We start from the raw sequence: 23,206 nt of genomic DNA, 5'->3' as shown, positions 1-23,206 counted from the left end.
GAGTTTGAAATTTGATGTCATTGTTTTAGTTACTGTTGTACCACTTGACTGGCAAATAACAGATTTTGAATTAGTTTATTTAAATAAACTAGCTTGGTTCTCCTTCTGTAAGCATTTTGGAAATTTCTATGATTAGGGAGATATTAGATTCCCCCATCATTGGTGCTGCTGTTGGTATTAAAAAATACTGCAAGTTCGTGCCTGGTGTTCAGTTCTTGCCATTATGAGAAATTATTTTCCTTTTTCTCAATAACGTTTTAAACTTGACTGCTTTGTACCCCCATTCTTCTCCATTTGCCATTACCTGTTTATAAGCCTGTAAATACTTGGGAAAGACCATTAAGTGATGATTTTTCAAAATAGCCTTTAACTTTGAGTATAGTACTTTGTACTAGCATTTAGCCTCTGATCATATGAAAATGATAAAAGTTGGCCTGCAATAAAAGTAATTTTTTTGTATGTCTGGACAGTTGTGGTGAAAGTTAACAGCAGACTTTTTTTTATCATTCCTTCAGTAGTGGTTTGCTATTCCTACACAAGTACCACGTCTACCCCAACCTCTACCCCTGTTCCAAGTGGCAGCATAGCAACGGTTAAGTCTCCAAGACCTGCCAGTCCTGCCTCCAGTGTAGTTGTCTTGCCAAGTGGAAGTACTGTGTATGTCAAAAGTAAGTGATGTCTCAGTGTTACCAGGACCCTCTTGACCAAATGCTGCAGTCCAAGCTCTGAGTAGATCTGCTTTTCTGGAATAAATCATCGGGCTACAAGCTGTTTTCAGTGGTTAGTTTTTAAAGGTTCTAATCTAAAGACTTCTCATCTGTATATATGACTGGGTATTTGCTTTTTCATCAGCTTTGGGATTTGAGAAATATCATCATTTTTGCTCTGTGTGGGAAATCTGCCTTTGAACAGTGCTGTCCTTTAGTCATTCACACCTTTGATTCCTGCGGAACACAGACATGAATAGGTACTGAAGGCTTGTGCTTATTTGTTTTCCCAGAATTCCAATCTTTGCAGTCTTTTCTTGAATTACACATTTCACCCACCTCTTATTAGTTCCAGTGACTCGTTCTAGAGGCTACCTTTTATATTTCTACTTGATATAATCTTCAAAAGTTTTTTATTTACAGTTTTAAACTTCTGATTCTGTTCTGCTCTATACAATAGTCTTCAGTTTCTTTGTGTTTGTTTGTTTGCTTGCTTGCTTGCTGGTTTTTGAGACAGAATTTGTTTGTTTGTTTGTTTGCTTGTTTTTGAGACAGAATCTGTGTAAGCCAATGCTGGCCTCAGATTTGTGATTCTTCTGCTTCAGCCTCCCAAGTGCTAGGCTTACTGGTGTTGCTATCATACTTGACTCTATAAAACAGTATGTCCAGTTTTTCTTATGTTAAAGTCTCTTAATTTTATTTTAAAAATTGTTTTATATTTTATTTTCATTTGTTATGCTTTTAATCATTAGTATTTGATTTTAATTGGTCTTAATATAGTAATAAGAGATTTTCATGTAGATTTTTAAAGGTGGCATTTGCCTTTTTTAGACAGGTTTCTAGGTCATTACCAGTTCATAGAGTCTAACAATTGAAGCTGTAAAGACTTTACCAATTCCATGAGTCATACTATGTATTTTTTTTAATATATGCTCTATAGAAATTTCCTATCTACATTGCTATGTATATTTGTCATGTGAATTTTGTAAAATCTATAAACGAAATGAGGTTTTAGGCTACAAAAATGTTAAGAGTCATATTGACTGTTAAGTTTATCTCAGGTTTCTGTAGATTTAACCAAAGTGGTCTTTGAAATGCCACTTAAGACCTGTTTTTTACAATCATTTTTAAAACTGCTCTTAGTGAATCTCAGATATGAAGAACTATTTCACAAACTAAAGTACTTTCAAATAACAAGAACTATTTCAGTTTATAATCAAAGACAATATTAGTTTTATTATTCATTCACCAACTTTGTTCAAGTTACCATACCCACTGCTCTTAGTGAATCTCAGATATGAAGAACTATTTCACAAACTAAAGTACTTTCAAATAACAAGAACTACTTCAGTTTATACTCAAAGACAATATTAGTTTTATTATTCATTCACCAACTTTGTTCAAGTTATCATACCCGGGAGACAAAACAGTTAAGAGTTAGTCTTTTTTGTGTAAAAAGCATGTTAATATAATATGGTAGATGTAGACAGTTACATTGTTATGTGGTAAGTGGTACAGAAGAGGATGTACAACGTGCTTTATGTGCAGTTCTGAGAGGAGAGGTGGATTAGCTTTGCAGCAAGGAAGGGAAGGGTTCACTGAGACATGGCTTACAGGATGAAGACCTTTGAGGATGCTGGTGTTCTTCAAAGAAAATTAGGATATATAGACTCAGATAAGAGGGTGCTGAAGTATCTTTGGACAATGGTGAGAAATTTAGCTTGTCAAGGTTTTAGAGGGGCACAGGGTTAGGGTGATGGAATTGTGTGACTGGAAAGATAGGGGTCCTTGAGTTTTGGTGTGGTAAGGATTTTGGGAGGGTAGGAAAATACAGACTTAGGAAATTTTTGGCGGTGCATCTCAGTTATAAAACTTCTGGGCTTGCTGTAGTAGGAGTGTAGAATAGATACAGAGAGATGCAGGACTATCTTCTAAGAGGGCATTGATAAAATACAGGCAGGAGACAAGGAGCCCCAAATAGTGTAGTGGGTTAAGAAAAGGGTGGGTATTCAGAGAGACAACTTTGAGGGAAAATTGTCAGGACTCAGTGGCAGATTGGGCATAAAAGAAAGGGAGAAGCCAAGGATGACACAGGCATTTAAAAAAAGAAAGTAGAAGAGGCAATGCTAGTTTTGTGTAAGTAGGAATACTGCTGCTGTCTTTCAGGTGTTAGCTGCTCAGATGAAGATGAAAAACCCAGAAAGCGCAGGCGAACAAACTCTTCTAGCTCCTCCCCTGTTGTCCTGAAGGAAGTTCCAAAGGCTGTTGTTCCAGTCTCAAAGACGATCACTGTGCCCGTGAGTGGAAGTCCCAAGATGAGCAACATTATGCAGAGCATTGCCAACTCCTTACCACCCCACATGTCACCTGTGAAAATCACTTTCACCAAACCATCGACACAGACAACAAACACGACAACACAGAAGGTAGGTGGTGGAGGGAGTCCGTGTCATAGCATGATGTAGAATTGACAGGTGTATACTGAGTGCTTATTGTGTACTTGGTGTTATGCTGGGACTGCTCACATCTCTTGTATAATTTTGCATCTAAAATATTGAGATAGATATTATTATTTACTTTTCAAAATGAGGCTAAGGTGCCAAATGTTTTGCTCAAGATGACAGCTAGCAGATCTGCTTCTGGACTTAGGTTGTATTTGATAATTGTAATGTCATTTTGAAACAACTGGAAAACTTTTAAAGTCTTCCTTTACGTGGTCTTATGTTTAGGACGTCACTTTTTTGCTTTGCCAGTAGAATTGAGTGTGTTTTAGGAGAAAAAAAGGGGTATGGGTAAATGAATAATTATTAAAATCTTCCTTTTTATTTTTTTGTATGGTCTCATGCATTCATTTTGACCTCAAGTTACTGGTATTCTGTCAATTTCATGTTCTTGCAGCCCTCAGTCTTTGCATTAGTCTGGATTCTGATGATGTGAGGCTAATTTTACACCTCTGTTTCTGGGATTTCTTTTTTAGCATCTTTGTGCTCTTTCCTTTTTATTAGTTTATTTTGCTAGAGAGTGTCATTTAGTAGCCCCCATGTAAGGGTGGCTGTATTGGTTTTTGAGACCCTATGTGGACAAAGGAAATTTTTTCCTGTGAGTTTTGAAGATATTCTTTACTTGGTTTCCAGCTTTTAGGATTATTTTTGAGATACTCCAGGGATTCTCATTTTAGCTTCTGGTTTTGTCTTTGGAAACTTTTTAGAGAACTGAAACAGCAAAGGCATCATGACCTTCAGGTTCTGTCTTTAGAGCTTTTTAATCCTGCACTGCAGTTCTCAGAAGTTCTTGCTTACCTCTCTGACCTTCTGCATTTTCTTTGTGGATTATTTGAGAATTTGAAACTTGCTAAATTGATCCTTTAATTTTCCTGTACTTTTTCATTTCTATTTTCTGTTTTCCCTCCTCTTTCTGTACCATAAAGGATTGGGATGTGGATTTTGGAACTAAATTTTTTTTTATTTGAATTCTAGCTTGCTGCCAGCTTTTTGACTGTGAGGAAACTAAACTCTATACCCAGTTTTTCTCTGTGAAATAGAAGTGGGTAGGGGGAGCAACCCAGTGTTTCTCTAATCTTTGAGTATTATAAATAATGTATGTAAGGCTGTTAGCAGAGAGCTGAACATGGTTAAATGTGTATCATCGTTTTTTGTATCCTTGATCAGTATCTTTTTTTTTTTTTTTTTTTTAAAGATTCATTTATTTTATGTGTATGAGTACACTGTTGCTGTCTCCAGACACAACAGAAGAGGGCATCAGACCCCATTACAGATGGTTGTGAGCCACCATGTGGTTGCTGGGATTGAACTCAGGACTTCTGGAAGAGCAGTCAGTGCTCTTAACCACTGAGCCGTCTCTCCAGACCGATCAGTATCTTTTATTACTTGTGTGGGATTGTTCATTTTTGCTGTCATACTTTATTTTCTTGAGGGAAGGATTGCAGTATTAGTTCAGTCTGGCCTGGAACTTACTATGTAGTCTTGACTGACCTTGAATGCCTGAGTGCTAAGGATCACAGGCATATATTAGAATACTTGGCGACCATCATATTTTACATTTCTAATAATTCATTCTTCTTATGTAATGATCCTTACTTTTCTTTTTAAAAAAAATCCTGGTTTTTGATAGAATGATTGTATTGTTTTATATGATTGTATTTATGTGTCTTTTGGCCTGGCTTTCTTTTCTCATGCTCTTTATCTTACCTGTTAGTTTTTCTTTTCAGACTTTCCTTAAGTGTCTGTCAGTCAGCTTACATATGAAACTGGCACATTCACTGCCCTGTCCCTCTGCCACTTGTCCTTAGGGTTTTCCTGAACTGGTCAGATTCATCAGGCAAGAATTTTTCTGTTTTCTGCTTTGAGTATTATAAACCCGCTTGCCAGTGTTTTGCTATCAACTGTGGAAGGGTGCTTTTAAGTCTTCACATCTCAGAGACAGGAACAGTGTCTGCATCAAGAGTTAAGTGCTGCAGTTGAGTATATAAGATGTGACATGGAGCATCCACTTAGAAAATGCCAGCTCTTTTACTTTGCTGAGTATCTTTGGAAGTCAGCATTTTACTAATTTACTGATAATAATGAACTGTTCCAAATATATGAATCCACTCAAAATTAACTACTTTTGTTGATTTAAGAGTTTATTAAGCATTGTGTTTTCATTTTTACTTAATTTTAAGTAAGCACTTTTGAATTATTCCCTTTTTTTGGTAGAAAGTTTTTATGTTTGGTTTTGGTGTGTGAATGATGGTGCAGATTGAACTCAGGACTTTGTATATACTGGAAAAGTGCTGTACTACTGAGCTGTATCATCCTTAACTCTTAGGTTTGCTTTCTGAGCTAGCCTTGACACCAATTTATTATTCTATAACTATGCTTCAAGTTGTTAAATCTTACTATAATAGTTTTAACTGCCTTCATTGCTGGATCTTATGACTATTTCTTTTTTCTTCTCTTTCATTTACTTAAAAATGATTTTAGTATTCAAGAAATAGCATAGGAAAGCTATAACTAAAATGTTAACATTGACATCTATATTCTTTTGTTTCTATTATATGTTTTGTTTTTATTCATTATAAGTAGTTGATGTTATAAATTGCAAGTTTATTTTCTATTTCTCACATAGATGCCTGAGGGTAGCTTTCTTTGGTCTCTGTTTTAGCATTGTTCCCTCATACTTAGAACAAGCCCTTGGCATGTACTAGATGCTAATGAATATTTGTTGAATGAATGAATGAATGAATAATTGAACAAATCAACACACACATAAGTAGATCCAGCTCCAGTAACTATCTGGTCATGTTAAACAAACACTTTCCCATAGAACTGTGTCACTGGCCCTCTGATAATTGTCTGCTAATCATCTATTTCCTTTTAAGACAAAAGTAATAATAGTACTTTTTAAGAGTTACCAGAATTAGATGAAATTATTCATTGAAAATGATTATAGTCTGTATAATGTTTAATAAGTATCACCTAACATCATTAACTTTCTAGTTCTCTTTGGTAGACTTCCATAAAACTGTTTGTAATATATAGAGTTCCCTGTAAGTGAAATCTGAATACTTTGGGTTTTTTTTTTTTTCTTGCCTTTCTTTCTTTGTTTCTTTCTTTGTTCTTTCTTTCTTTCTTTCTTTCTTTCTTTCTTTCTTTCTTTCTTTCTTTCTTTATTTTCCTTACTGACTCTTGTTTTTACCTTCAGGATTTTGAGGTGAGAATAAATATTTGAAGCTGTCAGATTCATGCTTTTAAGAGGGCACATTTGTTTCCAAAGTCACATGTAGTGCTTACCATAAGTTTTCAGATTGAGAAATTTAGGTTTACTTGTGTTTTAAAAAATAAATATCTAAGAGAAAAAAAAGAGGACTCATTATTCCACAAATAATTACTGGACATCTACTGTGTTCCAGTGGTAAAACTGTCTTTTCTTTCTTCATTTTTTTCTTTGCCATCTATTTTTAAAAGATTTTTGGACAACTTGGTTATGGTTAGGACTAGTTTTTTCGAGACAGGGTTTCTCTGTGTAGTCCTGGAACTCACTCTGTAGACCAGGCTGGCCTCGAACTCAGAAATCCACCTGCCTCTGCCTCCCGAGTGCTGGGATTAAAGGCGTGCGCCACCACCACCCGTCATGGTTAGGACTAATAAATACATTTTTCATGTTTTGTTGTTTGTTTGCTAGGTAAAAAATATTAAAAAATATTTTTATCCAAGGCCATTGTCATAATTGTATTAACCTTGGATTTCTCACAATTTGTATTTAAGTCAACTTAGTAATTAATTATTGTAGGTAAAGTGACTTTACATTAAGTGTAATTGTTTCTGATTTTGTAAGCAATATTCACTTGTAAGTAGGTTGTGGATTTTTAGTGTAGATACATTTCCCACTTATGTCAATATGCCTCATTTAAAACAACACTGGTACGGCACTCATTCAAGCAGAACAACAGAATATAGCTTTATGCTTTCATGTGCTTGATTGATATTTTTCATTTTGTCCTTAGGGTGCAAGTCCCAGCACTCTTAAGGAGTTTTTGTGAATGCTAGAAGGTCAGTAATTTGAATTATGGCCTGAATAAACACTGTGGTTCACTTGGATTCAAAATCTTTTTATCTTCTCTCTTGTTTTGTTTTAAAACAACTTTAAAGTATAAGCAATCTCTCCAGGATGGATCTCTAGTTGGGAAACCCCCTTTACAGATCAGAAAATCATTTGTGTATTGAAGTTTCAAACTGGGTTTTATCATTTGTATCTGTAATCTAGAATGTGGTCCTAAAGACCCTAGATTTATTCTCTTCTTAATGTTAGACCCCTGCCTCCATACTCTCATTCTGGAATTTCAAATATTTGAGCTGTTCACACTTCTCTTTCCCTTCCATGCCCAACACTGCTTATTTACTATGGCTTACTTTCCTGCCAAGCCCAGTGAATCCTCTTGTACTGCAGTCATCAGCATTGGGCCTCTGGAAAGCTGTGACTATTGATTCAGGATTGACAAAAGTCAAACGCAGTTGCCTTTAGTACACTAATTAGTTTGGGTGTGGTAGCCACAAATTCTTTGTACACTCAGTGATAACAGAGTTAGGAAGGAAAGAAAATGTTTCTAATGAAACAGACATAGTTTATTGAATATCTTTTCTGTATAGACGTGATCTGTAATGCTTCACTCTTTTCTATCTAACAGTAAATAGGAATAGTAGGCTTCTAGTAAGTACCATTTGTTAACTGTCAGGTATTGACCACCTGCTATGTGCCTAGTAGATACTTCACATGATTATGCCATCTAATCCTTGTAATGATTTTGTAAGGTCAGAATTATTATCCCTATTTTATAGAAAAAATAAATTGGAGCCTCAAGATTTTAACATGTCCAGGGGCCTGACATTTGAAAATGGTGGAGGCAAGATGGTCTAAGTGCAAGCTCGTTTGACTCTGAAACTTATGACCCTATTATTATATTGGTTCACTTCTCAGTTTGTATAATAGTTTCTTATTGTTTTCAATAATATTGCATATTGTTGGCTAATCCAGCCTGGTTGTGATTATACTGACCAACCCTATACAGATGTCTGCTGGTCAAGGCATGTGTTGATTGTTAAAACAACAGACTTCTTAAAGTAATGGGCAAGTAGTAATGTCTTCAATTCTTTCTTACACTGAGAATATGTAAGAATAATATAGTTAAAGTTTTCTTGATGTAGATACAGAGTATAAATTCACTCAGAAAATTTTTGACTTATTTAACTTCATACTTTCTTTAGGGCCAGTATAAAACGAAAAAGAATGTCTTCCTTAACTTCTTTGAAATTTTTTTTTCAAACCAATTTGTTCTGTCCTAGGTAGGCACAAATAATTTTAGTGAAAGAACTGGGTATCACTACAGCACTACTTACTTACCCCTAAACAAAACTGCGATGCATACTCCCAAAGTATACGTGATGTTTGTGTTCTCTACTGTGACATGGGGCTAATTATTCTTTCTTGTGTCTTGGGATTTAGGACAATTAAATAACCACTTACATATCAGCTCCAGGAGCTCCTCTTGTTCCGTTCTAGGAACCCTACAGTTATCATTCATCAAGTTTTAGATTCTCTGCTTGTCAGAATGATTAGAATCTGATTACTTCTCTAGTTTTGTTAACATGCCAGCTCAAGAAACCGCTATCACTTCTTTTCTGGCCTGCTATAATAGCTTCCACTCTTGACTGTCACTTCACGGCAACTAGAATGATCTTTTAAAATAAATATCACATCTTGTTTCTGTGCTAAAGTCTAACCATGGCTTCTTCTTATTTTTAATAAGGGATTCGTTTCCTTTCACTTGGCTTTCGTATTTGATCCAGCTCCAGCTTTTAACCCTCTTTACTATGGGCTTTCTGTACTTCCTTATGTTTTTCAGGACATTGGGTGATGCTGGCCAGGGATCTTTTATTTAGTGCTATTTTCTGTGAAATGCACAAAGCTAACTACAGTTTCTCAGCCTTACTGCCTAAACTTTGACTTCTCTTCTATTCTCTGTACCAGGCCAGGAGCACATCCTCCCAGTTCACCTATAATGTATAACTAACAGCTCCTATAAACACAGCCATTACATTTCTGCTGGCTTCTGAGAATTTATCTGTATCTGCTGTCTTTGCCCTACTGTAGCTTCAGTCTAGCAGATAGATACTTTAAATTTAAAGAAAATTTATAAAAGTTGCTTTGTTTACACCTCTTTCTCTGGATTCCCTTGGCGTTTACTTACTGTCTTTTCAGTTCCAGGATTTGCACCTAGGACTCCACATTCTAGTTTCCTGTCCTATCTCCTTAAACATTTTTCAGTGTGAAAGTTTCTCAGAGTTTCCTGGTTTTTGATAACTTTGACAGGTCAGGTGTTTTAGTAAGATACCCCATTCCTAGAATTTGCTCAGTGTTTTAGATTAGGGTTAATGAGTTTTATGAAGGAAGGTCACAGAGAAGTGGTGTCACATATATCATATCATATCATATCATATCATATCATATGAAAGGACACAAAGTATCAGGACTTTACATCTAGTCCTGGATTACTTCTCAGTCATTGGGTTTAGATGTTTAAAGCTTCTTGAGTTGCTTTTGCCTTGGGACTTTTGTTTCCTATTCTCCATGCCACTGAGTGGCCTTCTAGGTGTTAATAGCACATGGTTTGTACCCTGACTTCATTCTGCTTTCTACTCAGATATCTTCACTGGAGTACTTTATCTTAAAAAGCAAAAGACAACACTATCATCATCCTTTTTATCTTTACTCTGGTTTATTGTCTCTTCAATTTGTTTCTGCATGCTGTGTATTTTTATTGCTTTATCCGCACTAAAATGCAAACTCTGTGCATGTAAGTTTTGTTAATTCTTCTATCTTCAGCATCTAGAACCATGCCTGGCACATAATAGATGCTCAGTAAGTATTTACAAGTGAACAGAGATGTCCAGATTACTTTATCATGTGAGGTGGATTATCCCCCAAATGGTGTATGGTGTGTGGGGATGCTTGCAGAGCTACGTCATACACAACATTGAACGCCACCTCTTAAAATACTTGCTGGAAATTGGTGGTTTTAGATACTTGCTTGTAAAGGAAAGAGTTCATAAACTTTTAGTTAATTGTATATTTTCTCTGTTGAATTGTTTTCATATTGCAGAGCTTAGTTTTGAATTGTATATGAGCTTAAATGTATTGGTAGGCATATGAAAATAACTTATTTTTCTTTCCTTAGGTTATTATAGTGACCACATCACCAAGTTCAACCTTTGTGCCCAACATTCTCTCCAAATCCCATAACTATGCAGCAGTCACTAAGCTTGTACCAACATCAGTCATTGCCTCCACAACTCAGAAGCCACCTGTAGTTATAACTGCATCCCAGGCCTCTCTGGTCACCAGTAGCAGCAATGGCAACAGCAGTTCTACATCATCACCAATTTCTAGTACAGTTGCAGTAACAGCGGTGGTATCTTCCACACCGTCTGTGGTCATGTCTACAGTAGCACAAGGTAAGTGGTAAGCTACCAGCTAATTCTGTCCCAGTGTGGGTGAATTTTGAAGAAAACTGAAAGAGAGAGTATGGGGGTGGGGGAAGAGAGAGAGAGAGAGAGAGAGAGAGAGAGAGAGAGAGAGAGAGAGAGAGAGTGTCTGTGTGTGTGTATGTGTCTGTCTGTCTGTCTGTCTGTCTGTCTTGGGGTTGAGGATCTCTGCTGTTTGGTCAGTGATGACGTCTCTTAGCTTGAGGATGTGAAGTGTTAGCGATTTTTTTCGCCTGTAACCTTGTCCTGTCCTCCTCTTCCCCAACCCCCATTACTTTCTAAGTTTTTCCATTGGTAAACGTGGAAGCAAATACTTGCATATTTAAGCTTTTCCTTCGATAAAAGTTAGCAGCATATTGTACGTGTTGCTGTGCACTTTAATGTTTGGAAAGGAGAATTTGTAATTTGATATTAAGTCTGGTGCTGGTATCAGAGGCGTGACTTGGTTGTGTATATGAAATTAGTTTCTTTTTAGGTGACAGTTTCTTATTTGGTTCTTTCGAGTCTTTGCTCAAAATTGGAAGCTGTAACTAACTTTTTGGATGTCTCTAATGTCTGTCCTTTTTGCCTTTCATTAACCAAAGAATGGGACCCTGCAAATTACTTAGATTGTGTTTTTATTTTGCTGCTGCTATTTATTTAGTAAGAAAATTTTTTCTTTCACTTTATTCTTTTTTCATATTTTCCATGGACTTTATGTATTCCTTTCACGATAGTGTGACAGTCTTGTGCTGACTGTAGTTCTCCTTGACCAGCTTTGAAGAAATCTCTGTGTTCTCCACTCTTACTCCACGAGATTCTGTCCTTGTCAGTTTTCCCTCTTCTATGAGTTTGATGATTGTCCACATTTGACATCTAAGCAGGGTTTTTGGGGGGTTTTCTTTTTTTTTTTTTCTTTTTCTTTTCTTTCTTTCTTTCTTTTTTTTTTTTTTTTTTTTTTCTCTTTTGGTTTTTAAAACCAGAAAACAGTGGATTTAGGAGTTTTAGAAAACAGTAAAGAAATAAAACAAGTCCACCAGTTGCCCACAGCCGTATTATAATGCCCTTTCTTTTAACATATTGAGCCTTTTACCCACACCAGTAGTCTGCAATAAAAAGTTCCTGCTCCATTTAATACAGTTTTTTTACAGTTTTATATCATTGACTTTCTCCTACTTTCTATACCCTTCTTAGCAATTTTCATTGTGAAATTCTGTTTATTACTCATATATTATTATGTAGATTATTTCCTAGTTTTAATATTCTAGATTAATATCTGTTTGACTTTTACTAGGCCTCACAAGCACTGGAGCAAGTTTTCAGTAGGAAAGGGGAGCTTCTGGGAGTTGTCTGTTTGCACACTTTATCTTACTTCACTAATGCCTGGCTAATATTAAGTCCTTGTTATTTTTGTTTATAAAACAATATAAAATAAAACAACATTATGGGGAAATAATTTCTTTCCTTTTTAAAAAGATTATTCATATTGTGTGTAAATGTGGCTTTGTGTTTATTTGTATGGGCATGCACATTCATCGCACATTCATCGCACACGTGAGCTTCAGAGGATAACATGTGGGAGATGGTTCTCTCCTATCATGTGGGTCCTAGGAATTGAACTCAGGTCCTTAGGCATGGCAGCAGTCCTTTATATCTACTCACCTATCGCACTAGCCAGGAATAGCGACGATCTTTTAAACCTTTGAAACTGTTTAATTAGTATGTTGTATTATTCTTGATCCCGCCCCCCTTTGTTACCTTCTTCCGCTCCCCGCTCCCCTCCCTCCCCCCCACGAGACATGGGAAGAGAGCAGGAGCCAGCGGGATTCGAACCTGTGGGTCAGAGAGAGCGCGCAGAGGGCCCGGCGCCCTCTGCAGGCTTACGCCTTACAGGCTGCGCCACCGCCGGTTCACTCTTTGTTACCTTCTTAAGCATACAAAATATGACCAGTACTCTTACTTTTATGTATTATCTTTCTTTACTTACACTTTATTTTTCCTATTGTGTATGCACAGGTGTACAAGTATCATGAGGTGTGCGGTGGTCAGAAGAAGACTTTGTAGGGTTAGTCCTCATTTCCCACCTCTGTATGTGGGTTTTGAGGATCACACTCAGATTGTCAAGTTTATACAGCAAATGTTTTACCATCTCTTTGCCCAAATTTATTCTTTTTTACATAAAAAGGTATTTTGGGTTTCCTTCTTTCTCTAAGGTTCGTGTTATAACTTTTAGCATTTTATATTGTAATCAGTCCATTTTTTATTTGGTTATTTCATCATGGGTAAGTTTATAATGGAAAATGATTTATTTTGGTTTATGGTTTGAAAATCTAACATCAAAAACTTGTATCTGGTGAGACTTTCTCATTTTCAGATCTTCAAGACAGTGCATAGCTGTCACATGGCAAGAGACAAGGAGCATATACATATGCTTTCTCTGAGTTCTTTTCTGCTTCAAAAGCCACTGATACTCGGTCATGGAGCGCCTCCCTGATTATCTTGCTTAGTTTTAATGATCGCCTAAAGACTCTACTTTAAACTATAATCATTAAGTCAGATAAAGTGTCTAGCTTTTTAAGACATTACATTGGGGATTGAATTTCAACACATGGGCTCTGATATGAACCATAGCACATATTTTGTCAAAATTATCAGTGTAGCTTCATCCCTAATTTTTTCAAAGGTGGACTTTGGAAAATATGTTTTATTTAGTGGTATTGCCTGTATTCTTTTGGCCATCCAAATGTACAGTAAATTAATTGTTCTAGAATCTGACTTGATCCTCTAAATTTATTTGAAAATTGTGATGAGCAATTAAATAAGTGACTTCACATAAATAAATATTGAATGACTGGTTTTTAACTGTAAGAAAAGTTTATTTTTTCAGAAATCCATATGACAGAAGGCTTCAGTTAAGTTAGGCAAATCATTGGACCACCAAGGGATTTTTTTCCCTTCTTGGGTAACTTTATTGTTGGTTAAATGAGTACATTGTAGATATCATAGCCAGCTATGAAAGTATCCAGAGGAAGAAGAGAACACCACTAAATAAGAGAAAAGCTTATCTAGGTGTTCTCTAGGAAAAGATTCCTCTCATAGCATGTTGGCTATAATTAGCTTTACTTTATTCCCAGAAAAAGTAGTGACATGCCATGACAAGCTTAGATCAATTAAGAATTGCCTCTAAAGCTGGCTTAGGGACCAGCCTCCACAGAAGTATATACCAGTGCCCAGGAATGTGGATTCTCAAGGGAAAAAACCCTGGGTTTTGTTAGAAAAGAAGAATGAGATTGGACTAGCAACCAACAATCGTAATATAATTAAACAGCAATGAAAATAGCATGATGGTTAAAGAAAAATTGAAACTTGTTAATGAAGCAAGACTGTAACAAGAGTAAGCACTGTAATTAGTCTACTTTGTAGAATTTTTTTTTTATAACAGTTGACTTTTCATTTGATCTTTTGTATTTCTAAGACAGTATGCTGATGGAATGGTTCAAATCCTCTTTTCTTTGAGCTGCCTACCCTCCCCTTTCCTAAATCCTCTTTACTTTTCTGTAGGTGTATCCACATCAGCAATCAAAGTGGCATCCACAAGACTTCCTTCTCCTAAAAGCTTAGTGAGTGGCCCTACCCAGATTCTTGCACAGTTTCCCAAACAGCATCAGCAGTCTCCTAAGCAGCAGTTACAGCAAGTGCAACAGCAGACTCAGCAGCCAGGGGCCCAGCCTTCTTCAGTGTCGCAGCAGCAGCCTCCGCAGCCTCAGCAGCCTCAGCAGCCTCAGCAGTCACCATTGCCACCTGGCATCAAACCTACCATCCAGATCAAACAGGAGTCAGGTAACGAGCAAGTGTGTGTGAGCTCTGCTGGGGCGCCTCAGTCCTGGTCCAGCAGGTCGTGAGCAGAGTGTGTCTTCCTGTTTATTTATATCTTTTTACTTCTTTCTTCAGTTTCTTATGGTTTCCAGTAGGAAATGTCTGTCAGTGGTTTTTAAGCTATAACCCTAAGTGATTTTCTTAAAGTGACTCCTAGTAGTGTTGTGGTCTTAATTTTCATTTCACATATTTATTGTTGGCAACATGTGTAAACATGTTGCTAAACTCGTATTCTTTTAGCTTGCTGAACTTTATTATTTCTGGGAGTATCTACATAGATTTCTGGGGATTCCTATGTATATAGGATGTGTTTCATTATGTCATCTGTAAATAAGGACATGATTTTTCTTCCTTTCCAATTAGTATTCCTCCCCAACTGCCTTCTTCTCCCCACCTCCACCCCAACCCCGTCTGTTTTATTTCACTAGCTAGAATTTATACTAAGTAAGAAGCACATTCTTGCTTCGATCCTGGTTTGAGGTAGAAGGCATTGGGTTTTTCAGTGTTTAATGTTAAGACTGTTATAGGATTTTTCTATGTGCATTTTGAGTTGAAATGGAACATTTCTATTTTCCTGGGGCTTTTCATTATAACTTTGTATTAGGTTCTGTCAGATGTTCTTTTATGTTCAAGTGATGTGACCTAATACTTTTCTCATATTTAGCTGCTGATACACTGAATCACATGGGTTGATTTTCTGTTGAACCAATTACATCTATGAAATAAGCCCTACGTGGTCATGGTATATAATTCTCTTTTATACAACAATGGTTTCAGTTTTTAATCTTTGTATAAGAGAGTTTTTTAGTGTATGTATATGTATGTTCACATGTGAGTATGTGTAGATGTGTGAAGATTTCTGTGCACATGTGTACAAGTGCACATGGAGGCCAGAGGTTGCTGCTGGTGTCCATAATCACTCTTCACCTTATAGACTGAGGCAGGGATTTTCACTCGAACTCACTGCTTGCCAGTTTGCTTAGTTCAGTTACTCCACTTTCTCAGGGATCCTTTGTCTTCACCTCTCACCTCTAGAACACTGGGATCCAGGCAGGACACCATACTGCCTGGCATTTATGTGGATCTGGGACTCTGAACTCAGTTCCTCAGTTTATCTGATGAGTTGATGTATATTTTTCTTATTTTGTAGTGTCTTTGTCTAGTTTGGTTAGATCAAGATACTAGTGGCCTCAGAATGAGTTTGACGTGTTCTGCTATCTAGAATAGATGAGAGAAGATTAGTATTAACTCCTTAAAATCTTAGCTAACTTCTCCAGTGAATCAACTGGGCCTGGGGATCTCTATTTTGTGAGCATGCAAATTATAAACTCACTCTTTTTTTTTTTTTTTTTTTTTTTTTTGGTTCTTTGAGACAGGGTTTCTCTGTGTAGTCCTGGCTGTCCTGGAACTCATTCTGTAGACCAGGCTGGCCTTGAACTCAGAAATCTGCCTGCCTCTGCCTCCCAAGTGCTGGGATTAAAGGCGTGCGCCACCACCGCCCAGTGAACTCACTTTTTTTAATGATTGGAAAACTGGATTAGCTATTTCATCTTTGTTGAGCTTTGGTAGTTTATAGTTTTTAAGTTATTCATTTCTAAGTTGTCAGAATGATTAGTTATCATATCAGTTCCTTAATATCCTTTAAATGCCTACAAAGTCTATACTAATGAGCTCTTTCTTTGTCAGGCTTTCTATTTTACCGAGTTTTTAAATCGTTGTTGTTGTTATCATCATCATTATTTTTATTATTAGAGTTTTGCTTTATTGACCCAGGCCCAGCTGATTTATTAGAGAAGTAAACTAAATATTTAAGGAATTAATACCAACTATTCCTAATCTCTTCTAGAAAACAGAACACTTCAAACTCACTTTGAGGCCACAAGCACCTTGATAACCAAACTAGACAAAGACACTACAAAATAAAACAAGTATATTTCAACCCAGCAGGTAATCTGAGGAACTGAGTTCAGAGTCCCAGATCATTTTCCAGTTTTAGTCTCATTTTTTTTTTCTGTTTTCTTTGTTTACTTTTCTAGCTTCTTGAGAACTGGAATGTTGATTAAAGACCTTTTCTCTTTTCTATGCATTTAACATTTAGTGCTACACCTACAACTATGCTTTGATAATCCCGTAGTTCTACTATTTTGTCAGCATCATATATACTTTGATATGTTGTCATTTTCCCTATAGTTTTTGTTCTGGGACTTCCCTCGTTGACAATATATTTAGGATTCTGCTATTTTATTTCCATTATGTTATGTTTGGAGATTTTTTTTTTTTTTTTTTTTTTTTTTTTGGTCCTTTTGGTATTGTTTTCTAGTTGGGTTCTGTGGATTCTGTGTATTTCAGATGCACTAAGTAACTGTGAGGAGAATAAGCTGAAATCCCATTTTCCTGAAAAGAATGTGCTCTGGCTAGATGCTGTGCAGAAGAGTCCTTCAACTCCATGACTAGCAGTCTGGAGTGGAATCACCATTTTACTGAACTGAAGGAGGGAAAGAAATGGTTTTGGTTCAGATATCACAGAACTTGATTTTAGCTTTTAGAGGTTCAGTTGGGTATATATTTCTTTGTTCACTATTTACTATAAAACCCCTTTCCAAAGGGTTCTCTTTTATTGCATTTTATTTGTATTTTGTGTGGACATGTATGTGTGTATGTGGGCGTATACTGTGTGAGAGTATGCTTGTGCATGTGTGTGTTCCGTAGTGTGCATGTGGAAGTCAGAGTGCACCTTACAGGAATGAGTTGGGTTTTTTTTGTTTTTTTTTGTTTTTTTTTTTCCCACTATGTGAGTCCCTGGGATGGAACTCAGGTAACCAGGCATGATGTCAGTGCCTTTCTTTACCTGTGGAGCCGTCCTGTAGTGCCCAGAGCCTTTTAATGATGCTTGCTTATAAAACTTTGATTAGTTCCACTGTGTGGTTTTGGAGGTTTCCTCATGCCATCACACCGGTGAGTTGTGGCTCTCCAGGATGTTTTAGGAACATTGAGATGATGGTCCTTTTCAGGACAACACTCTGGGCCTGCCACCTGCTGAGAGGGTTTTTTTGAAGTTTGTTTATTTGATTTGCTCTCCTTTTCATGGTCAGTTTTGAGAAATAATGTTTTCTCTTAATGTTATTTATTTGATCTAGATTATCACTTGATTTGCCTAGGACTGAGTAGAATTGTCTCTTGTCATTTTTTTTTTTTTTTTTTTTTTTTGTGTGTGTGTGTGTGTGTGTGATTGTTATTTCTTGAAGCTTTTTTCTGCATGGGAATTATGCAGGATATGGTTCATTAGTAAAAAATACTAGAAGTGATTTTTCTTTGTATAACCTCACTGTTTATGGTTTATTGTATTCAGAACTATTTCTGCAATACTTATGGAATTCTTGACACGTATTAGATACTCTAAATTTTTATTTAATCCTTAATAGCCCTATGAGGTATATACTAATTAATTTTTATTTTGTAGATAAAAAATAGTCATAAAAGTTATTTAAGTAATTATGCCCAAATACTATGCTTTTAATTTCTTTCTTAGTTTATAGAAGTTTAGAATTATTTGAGCTACTAAATATGTAGATGTGTCTATTTTTTTCCTTTATGTCTCAGCTTAAATCACCACCTGTATTAGTTACTTTCTTGTTGCTGTAACGAAAACCATTGGGAAAGGAAGGGCTTACTTTAACTTGAAGTTAGAACATCATGTAGGGAAGTAATAGTGGCTGGAGCTTGAGGCAGCTGGTTGTGTTGAGTCTTCAGTGAGGGAACAGAGTAGGCAATGCTTCTACTCAATTCCTGTTTCCTTTCATTCAGTCCAGGATCAGAGCCCATGGAGCATGTAGACCTTCCCTTCTTAACCTAATCTAGAAAATCCCTCCAGACATGCCCAGAGGTTTGTTTCCATGGTGATTCTAAATTCTGTCAAATTGATAGTTGAGGTAAACCATCATGCCACATCGAAAAATATGAGTCTTAATTTTCTCTATGAAAATGTTTTCTCTTATGTATTTTCTTTAAAGATTAGAGTGGGGAAATGGCGCTAAATTTTTCTGCTTTAGTTACCACTGTTTAAAAAGTATAGTTAATTTAAGATATTTGCAAGGTCAATATAAACATTACAACATTGTAATAAAATAGTTTTTAAAGTCCTAACATAACTTCCTTAACAATTTTTACTGTATTTCTTGTGTATTGCCTTGGTGTTCTCTTCACATGAATGTTTTATATAGGTGCAATAGTCATGTGGCCTTTTGGCATTCTGTATTTGATAAAGTGAGTCATTAAAATACTTTGATACAGAAAGCTACTTAAGGACTTCGGGATATAGCTTAGTGGTAGAGCACTTGCCTAGCATGAATGAATCCCTGGGTTCAACTATACCAACAACAGACAAAAACTAGAAAGGTTTTTTTAAGCTGGGCATGGTGGCACACATCTGTAATCCCAGCGCTCGGGAGGCAGAGGCAGTAGAATCTGTAGTTCCAGGCCAGCCTTGGCTACATAATGAGACCCTATCTCAATACAAAACGATGAAAAATGAGACAGCCATTTAAAAAAATCAAATAAAAACTGTTCTTGGCCTATTAAATTTTCACAGTGTATGTCAGCTCACAGAGTCATGAAAAGTCTGTGTTGCTGAGAATCTGGAAGGACTGTGTGACTGCTTTTGACGTCTTACGTCCTTTCTTTTCAAGTACTTATATGGAACAGATTACTTGCTTTTCCTAACTGGTTTGAAAGCTCGTATGCACACCACCATAGATAAAAGTTTAGATTTAGTTTTCTTTAAGAAATCTGTTAATGAAATATAGCTGCATTCTTAAATTGGTACAATTTAGAAAGGAGGAATTTGAATAATGAAAACTTAGAGTTTCATCAGTATTAAAAAGGCATTTCTAGGTTAAGACTCAGTAAATGTGTGTGACTGTTGCCCTATTGGGCTAAGTGACATTTCTTAAAAACTATTTGTACTGAGATTTATCTTTTTTCTTTCAAAGGTGTTAAAATCATCACACAGCAGGTTCAACCAAGTAAAATCTTACCCAAACCAGTGACTGCAACTCTACCCACCAGTAGCAATTCCCCAATTATGGTGGTTAGCAGTAATGGTGCAATTATGACAACTAAACTGGTAACCACTCCTACCGGTAAGTTCCACAAGCATCAGTCCATTCATTCATGCCATCAGTAGCTTCCCACACTAGTGTGGGTGTCATGTTGCACATATAGTGATGGAAACAGTTCTACAAAGAAGTCCTTTTAAAAATTTTGTTTAGAGACAGGGTCTGTGGCCTAGAACTCTATGTAGCTGAGGATGACCTTGAATTCATTCTTGATCCTCCTGCCCCTACCTCCTGAGAGCTGGGATTACAGGTGTGCTCCACCACACAGGTTTATAAGGTGCTGGGAGGTCAAACCAAGGGCCTAGTGCATGCGAGGCAAGCACTCTACCGAACAGTTTTCAAAAGATTGTTCTTGATTCCTTCTGCTCTGTCCTGACCCTGAAGTTAGCTCTTTTTTGATATAGTTTTTCATAATCCTCTCCAGTTTCTACTTACCTAGTTATTTGTTGTTTTATTCATATTAGACAATAAACTTTATGGGATTAAGAGAACAAATCTGTTTAGCCACCAAATGTATGTGCTTGGTCAGAGTTTGTTGAGTAGCTGAAAACATGCCTAACGCACAGGGGTATTACTTATGAGGTTAAGAGTTCAGCTCATGTTACATTACAGTGTAGTAAGGGTTGCCTAGACTGATAGAAGCCTGTTATTGTTCCCAGATAGAAGAGCAATTAGCCTGAGCTTGAGGTGGTAACAATGTAGAACATTTTAAATTACCACTGATTGTGGATTTTATAAGTATTAAATGATTTGAAGTCAGGAGCTAAGGCTCAGTGGGGAAAAACTCTTGTTAAGTTAGTGTAAGGACGTGAGTTCAAATCCCCTACGTAAAAGCCAGACTCATAGCAATACTGGCTTATGTTTCTGAGTTTATAGTGTAGCAAGTGTTTCTTTTAAATAGTTATAATTCAACGTATTCAAACTTTATACCCCTGTAGCATGTTTACTTTGCCAAGGACTTTTTTTTCCTGGTTCAAATGTATGCTGTGATTAGTCTAACTCTTTTTAATGTTCTTCTCATGGTTGTGTTGGTTATAAGTTTTTAAAGTAAGTAACTTCCTAAAAGCATCTTTTTCTGAGGTGGGTATTTTAGAAATGTCTGTCACACAGTCTCTGAATCTCAATTTAAGCAAATGCCATCTTCATCATTTTCATGTTTTCTCTTCATTTCCCTGAGGCTATTCCTTCCTTTAGGGATAGAATAGTCTTTCTGAGGTTTTGGGTTTATAAGAAACTGTAAAAGACTCATCTGATTAATTTTTAATCTTTCTTTGGGAAAGAGAAAAGTTGTTGAAATAGTGGGAAAGGGTATAAAATCCTTTGAGAGAGACATAGAAATAGATTTTCTATCGGGTTAGTTAAAGTTGAAGAAATATGCAAATAGAGATAATTTTAGGCTAAAAACTGTTCCTGATAATTCTTGGCAGTTTCAGTTATATCACTAGTAAAACAATGGACTGATCCTTAAAAGATGGAAATCTCTTTAGGGAATAGCAGGGTACAGAGAAGAAATGTTATAACATTTTAGGCAAATGCCTTATTTGCTGAATGGTAACCTTGGTTTTGGCTCTGGGACAGCATCAGACAGGGGCCTTAATGTTTGTAAGAGAGCTTTGGCATAAAATTAGTGGAAGAAAGTTAGTGGGAGCAGGGGCGGGCTCTCCCTTTCCGTGGGCTGATAATTTGATGCTGCAACACATCACAAAGTTTTATATGTAAATTCAATTTGAATTGACTTGGCATTGGCATTGACATTGAAAACTGGTTATAAAATTGTAAATGAATGCCTTGGCACCTTGCAGTTTCATTTTCAAGTGATATAGGTGATGTTAAACTATAGTGAAATTGTATGATTATCATTTTTTTTTTTTTGTAAGTACTGACAATTTTTTCTTTTTACTACTTTCTTCCTATAGGTACTCAGGCAACCTATACTCGGCCAACGGTGAGCCCATCCTTAGGTCGTGTAGCTACAACCCCTGGAGCTGCAACCTATGTGAAAACTACCAGTGGTAGCATCATAACTGTAGTACCCAAATCATTAGCTACCTTGGGAGGCAAGATAATTAGCAGTAATATTGTTTCTGGTAGGTATATCTAGAGTATGTTAAAAGCACAGAGCTATTTGATTAGAAGAAAAGCCATGTTTCTCTACAGCAGGACTCTATTGATATCAGCTTTTTTGCTTCAAAATGTGACACTGATTTCAGTTCTTATATGAAGTGATTAAATACAGTTTTTAGTTTTAATATTAAATATTCATATATAAAGCTTTTGATAAGTCTAAAGTTGAAAGAACATTTAGCTTTAAGTCACAATGCAAAGATTATAGTTTTATGTTTCTTAGTGATTTTTTATTTAATAAAGAGTCTCACATTGTCAACTTTTTGACTTGAGGTGTTGTATCAGCTTTAGAGCTGTGGATTCAGAGGTCAGATAAAGCTGCAGAGGATAATGGGATTGAACTTGCATCTGAATATATTTCAGGAAAATAATTCAGATCTTCAGTTGCTAATGTCACTTTAGTTTATTAAACATAAGATATTTGAATATCTTTGTTTGCCTTTCACCATTTATGCTGTTTGCTTTTTAAAAATATTTTACTGAGATAGTAAAACTGCATATTTATTAGTATGTTGGAACAGTACCTGGTTTTTATTGCCTCGTTAATCTTTACAGTATTTGGGTTATAAATTCTAAAGTGGAATGTTAATGAGGCATTTGTTTTCACTGATCATTATTTTTAATTAAAATTATGTAAATGATCTGATTAAGCAAGCTTTGTGGATTTTAGCTGCCTACTATTTTTGTAGACCAATTATGTTTTGTCTGTCCCAGGTGAGTTGCTCTAACATTTTTAAAGTGAAAGGATAAAGTTCCTGGCAGTAATTTGATGTCGCTGATAACTCAGAGAATGGAAAAAAGCAAGGCAGAGCATGGTGTTGGCATAAAGCTCTGTATTCAAAGCTGTTAATTTTGGCTCCACTCTTACATATAAGTGAGAAAACCCAGTGTTTGCCAGCCTGAGGAGGAAAGGGATCATTGTGCCATAGCTTTTAAGTGGATATTTAAATAACACTGTTAAAATCTAATTTATTATTTGATAGTATCTTTAAATAGTACAAAGCTCTTGTTCAAACATATTTCAGAAAGTTGACCTTCATTAGAAGGTAGCTTTTTTTATGACCTTGAACAGATTTCTTACATGTATCTGAGTTCATAGTACTATATAGCTTGGAGGTGTGTCTAGATGTCAGGAAGACTTTTATGGGACCTTATTCGTGGTGTAGCTGCTCTGTACTGCAGTAGGATAATGTAAGTATGCACATCCTAGAAGCAGAGATTTGATTTGATACCAATTAATGTGCATACATGCACACACACACGCACTCTTCATCTTTATATTAAAGATGAAAATGCTCATGGTTAGTTGCTATCTCACATGAGTGGGTGGTTCCAGCACTGTAGGATATATTGACATAGAGTTAAA

General features: G+C 36.2%; 1 protein-coding gene across 17 annotated transcripts in view; it reads left to right on the top strand.

The window, feature by feature from the left end:
* Emsy (EMSY transcriptional repressor, BRCA2 interacting) overlaps positions 1-23,206 on the top strand; it is a 75,277-nt gene that overhangs the window by 16,038 nt on the left and 36,033 nt on the right. For 9 of the 17 annotated variants that reach the window (XM_076938453.1, XM_076938436.1, XM_076938492.1 and 6 more), the window contains 6 exons: positions 516-668; positions 2,874-3,133; positions 10,441-10,717; positions 14,288-14,566; positions 19,591-19,740; positions 21,633-21,803. In XM_076938453.1, the coding sequence (XP_076794568.1) occupies positions 516-668; positions 2,874-3,133; positions 10,441-10,717; positions 14,288-14,566; positions 19,591-19,740; positions 21,633-21,803 (1,290 nt within the window). The remainder of the gene's footprint in view (positions 1-515; positions 669-2,873; positions 3,134-10,440; positions 10,718-14,287; positions 14,567-19,590; positions 19,741-21,632; positions 21,804-23,206) is intronic. The other 8 variants (XM_034501949.2, XM_034501922.2, XM_034501906.2 and 5 more) reach the window with 3 other exon arrangements.

This window comes from Arvicanthis niloticus, chromosome 1 (genome assembly GCF_011762505.2).
Source record: "Arvicanthis niloticus isolate mArvNil1 chromosome 1, mArvNil1.pat.X, whole genome shotgun sequence".
In the NCBI taxonomy this organism is placed as follows: domain Eukaryota; kingdom Metazoa; phylum Chordata; class Mammalia; order Rodentia; family Muridae; genus Arvicanthis; species Arvicanthis niloticus.
The sequence above is the reverse complement of the archived record's forward strand: the minus strand, read 5'-3'. Positions and strand labels throughout refer to the sequence as shown.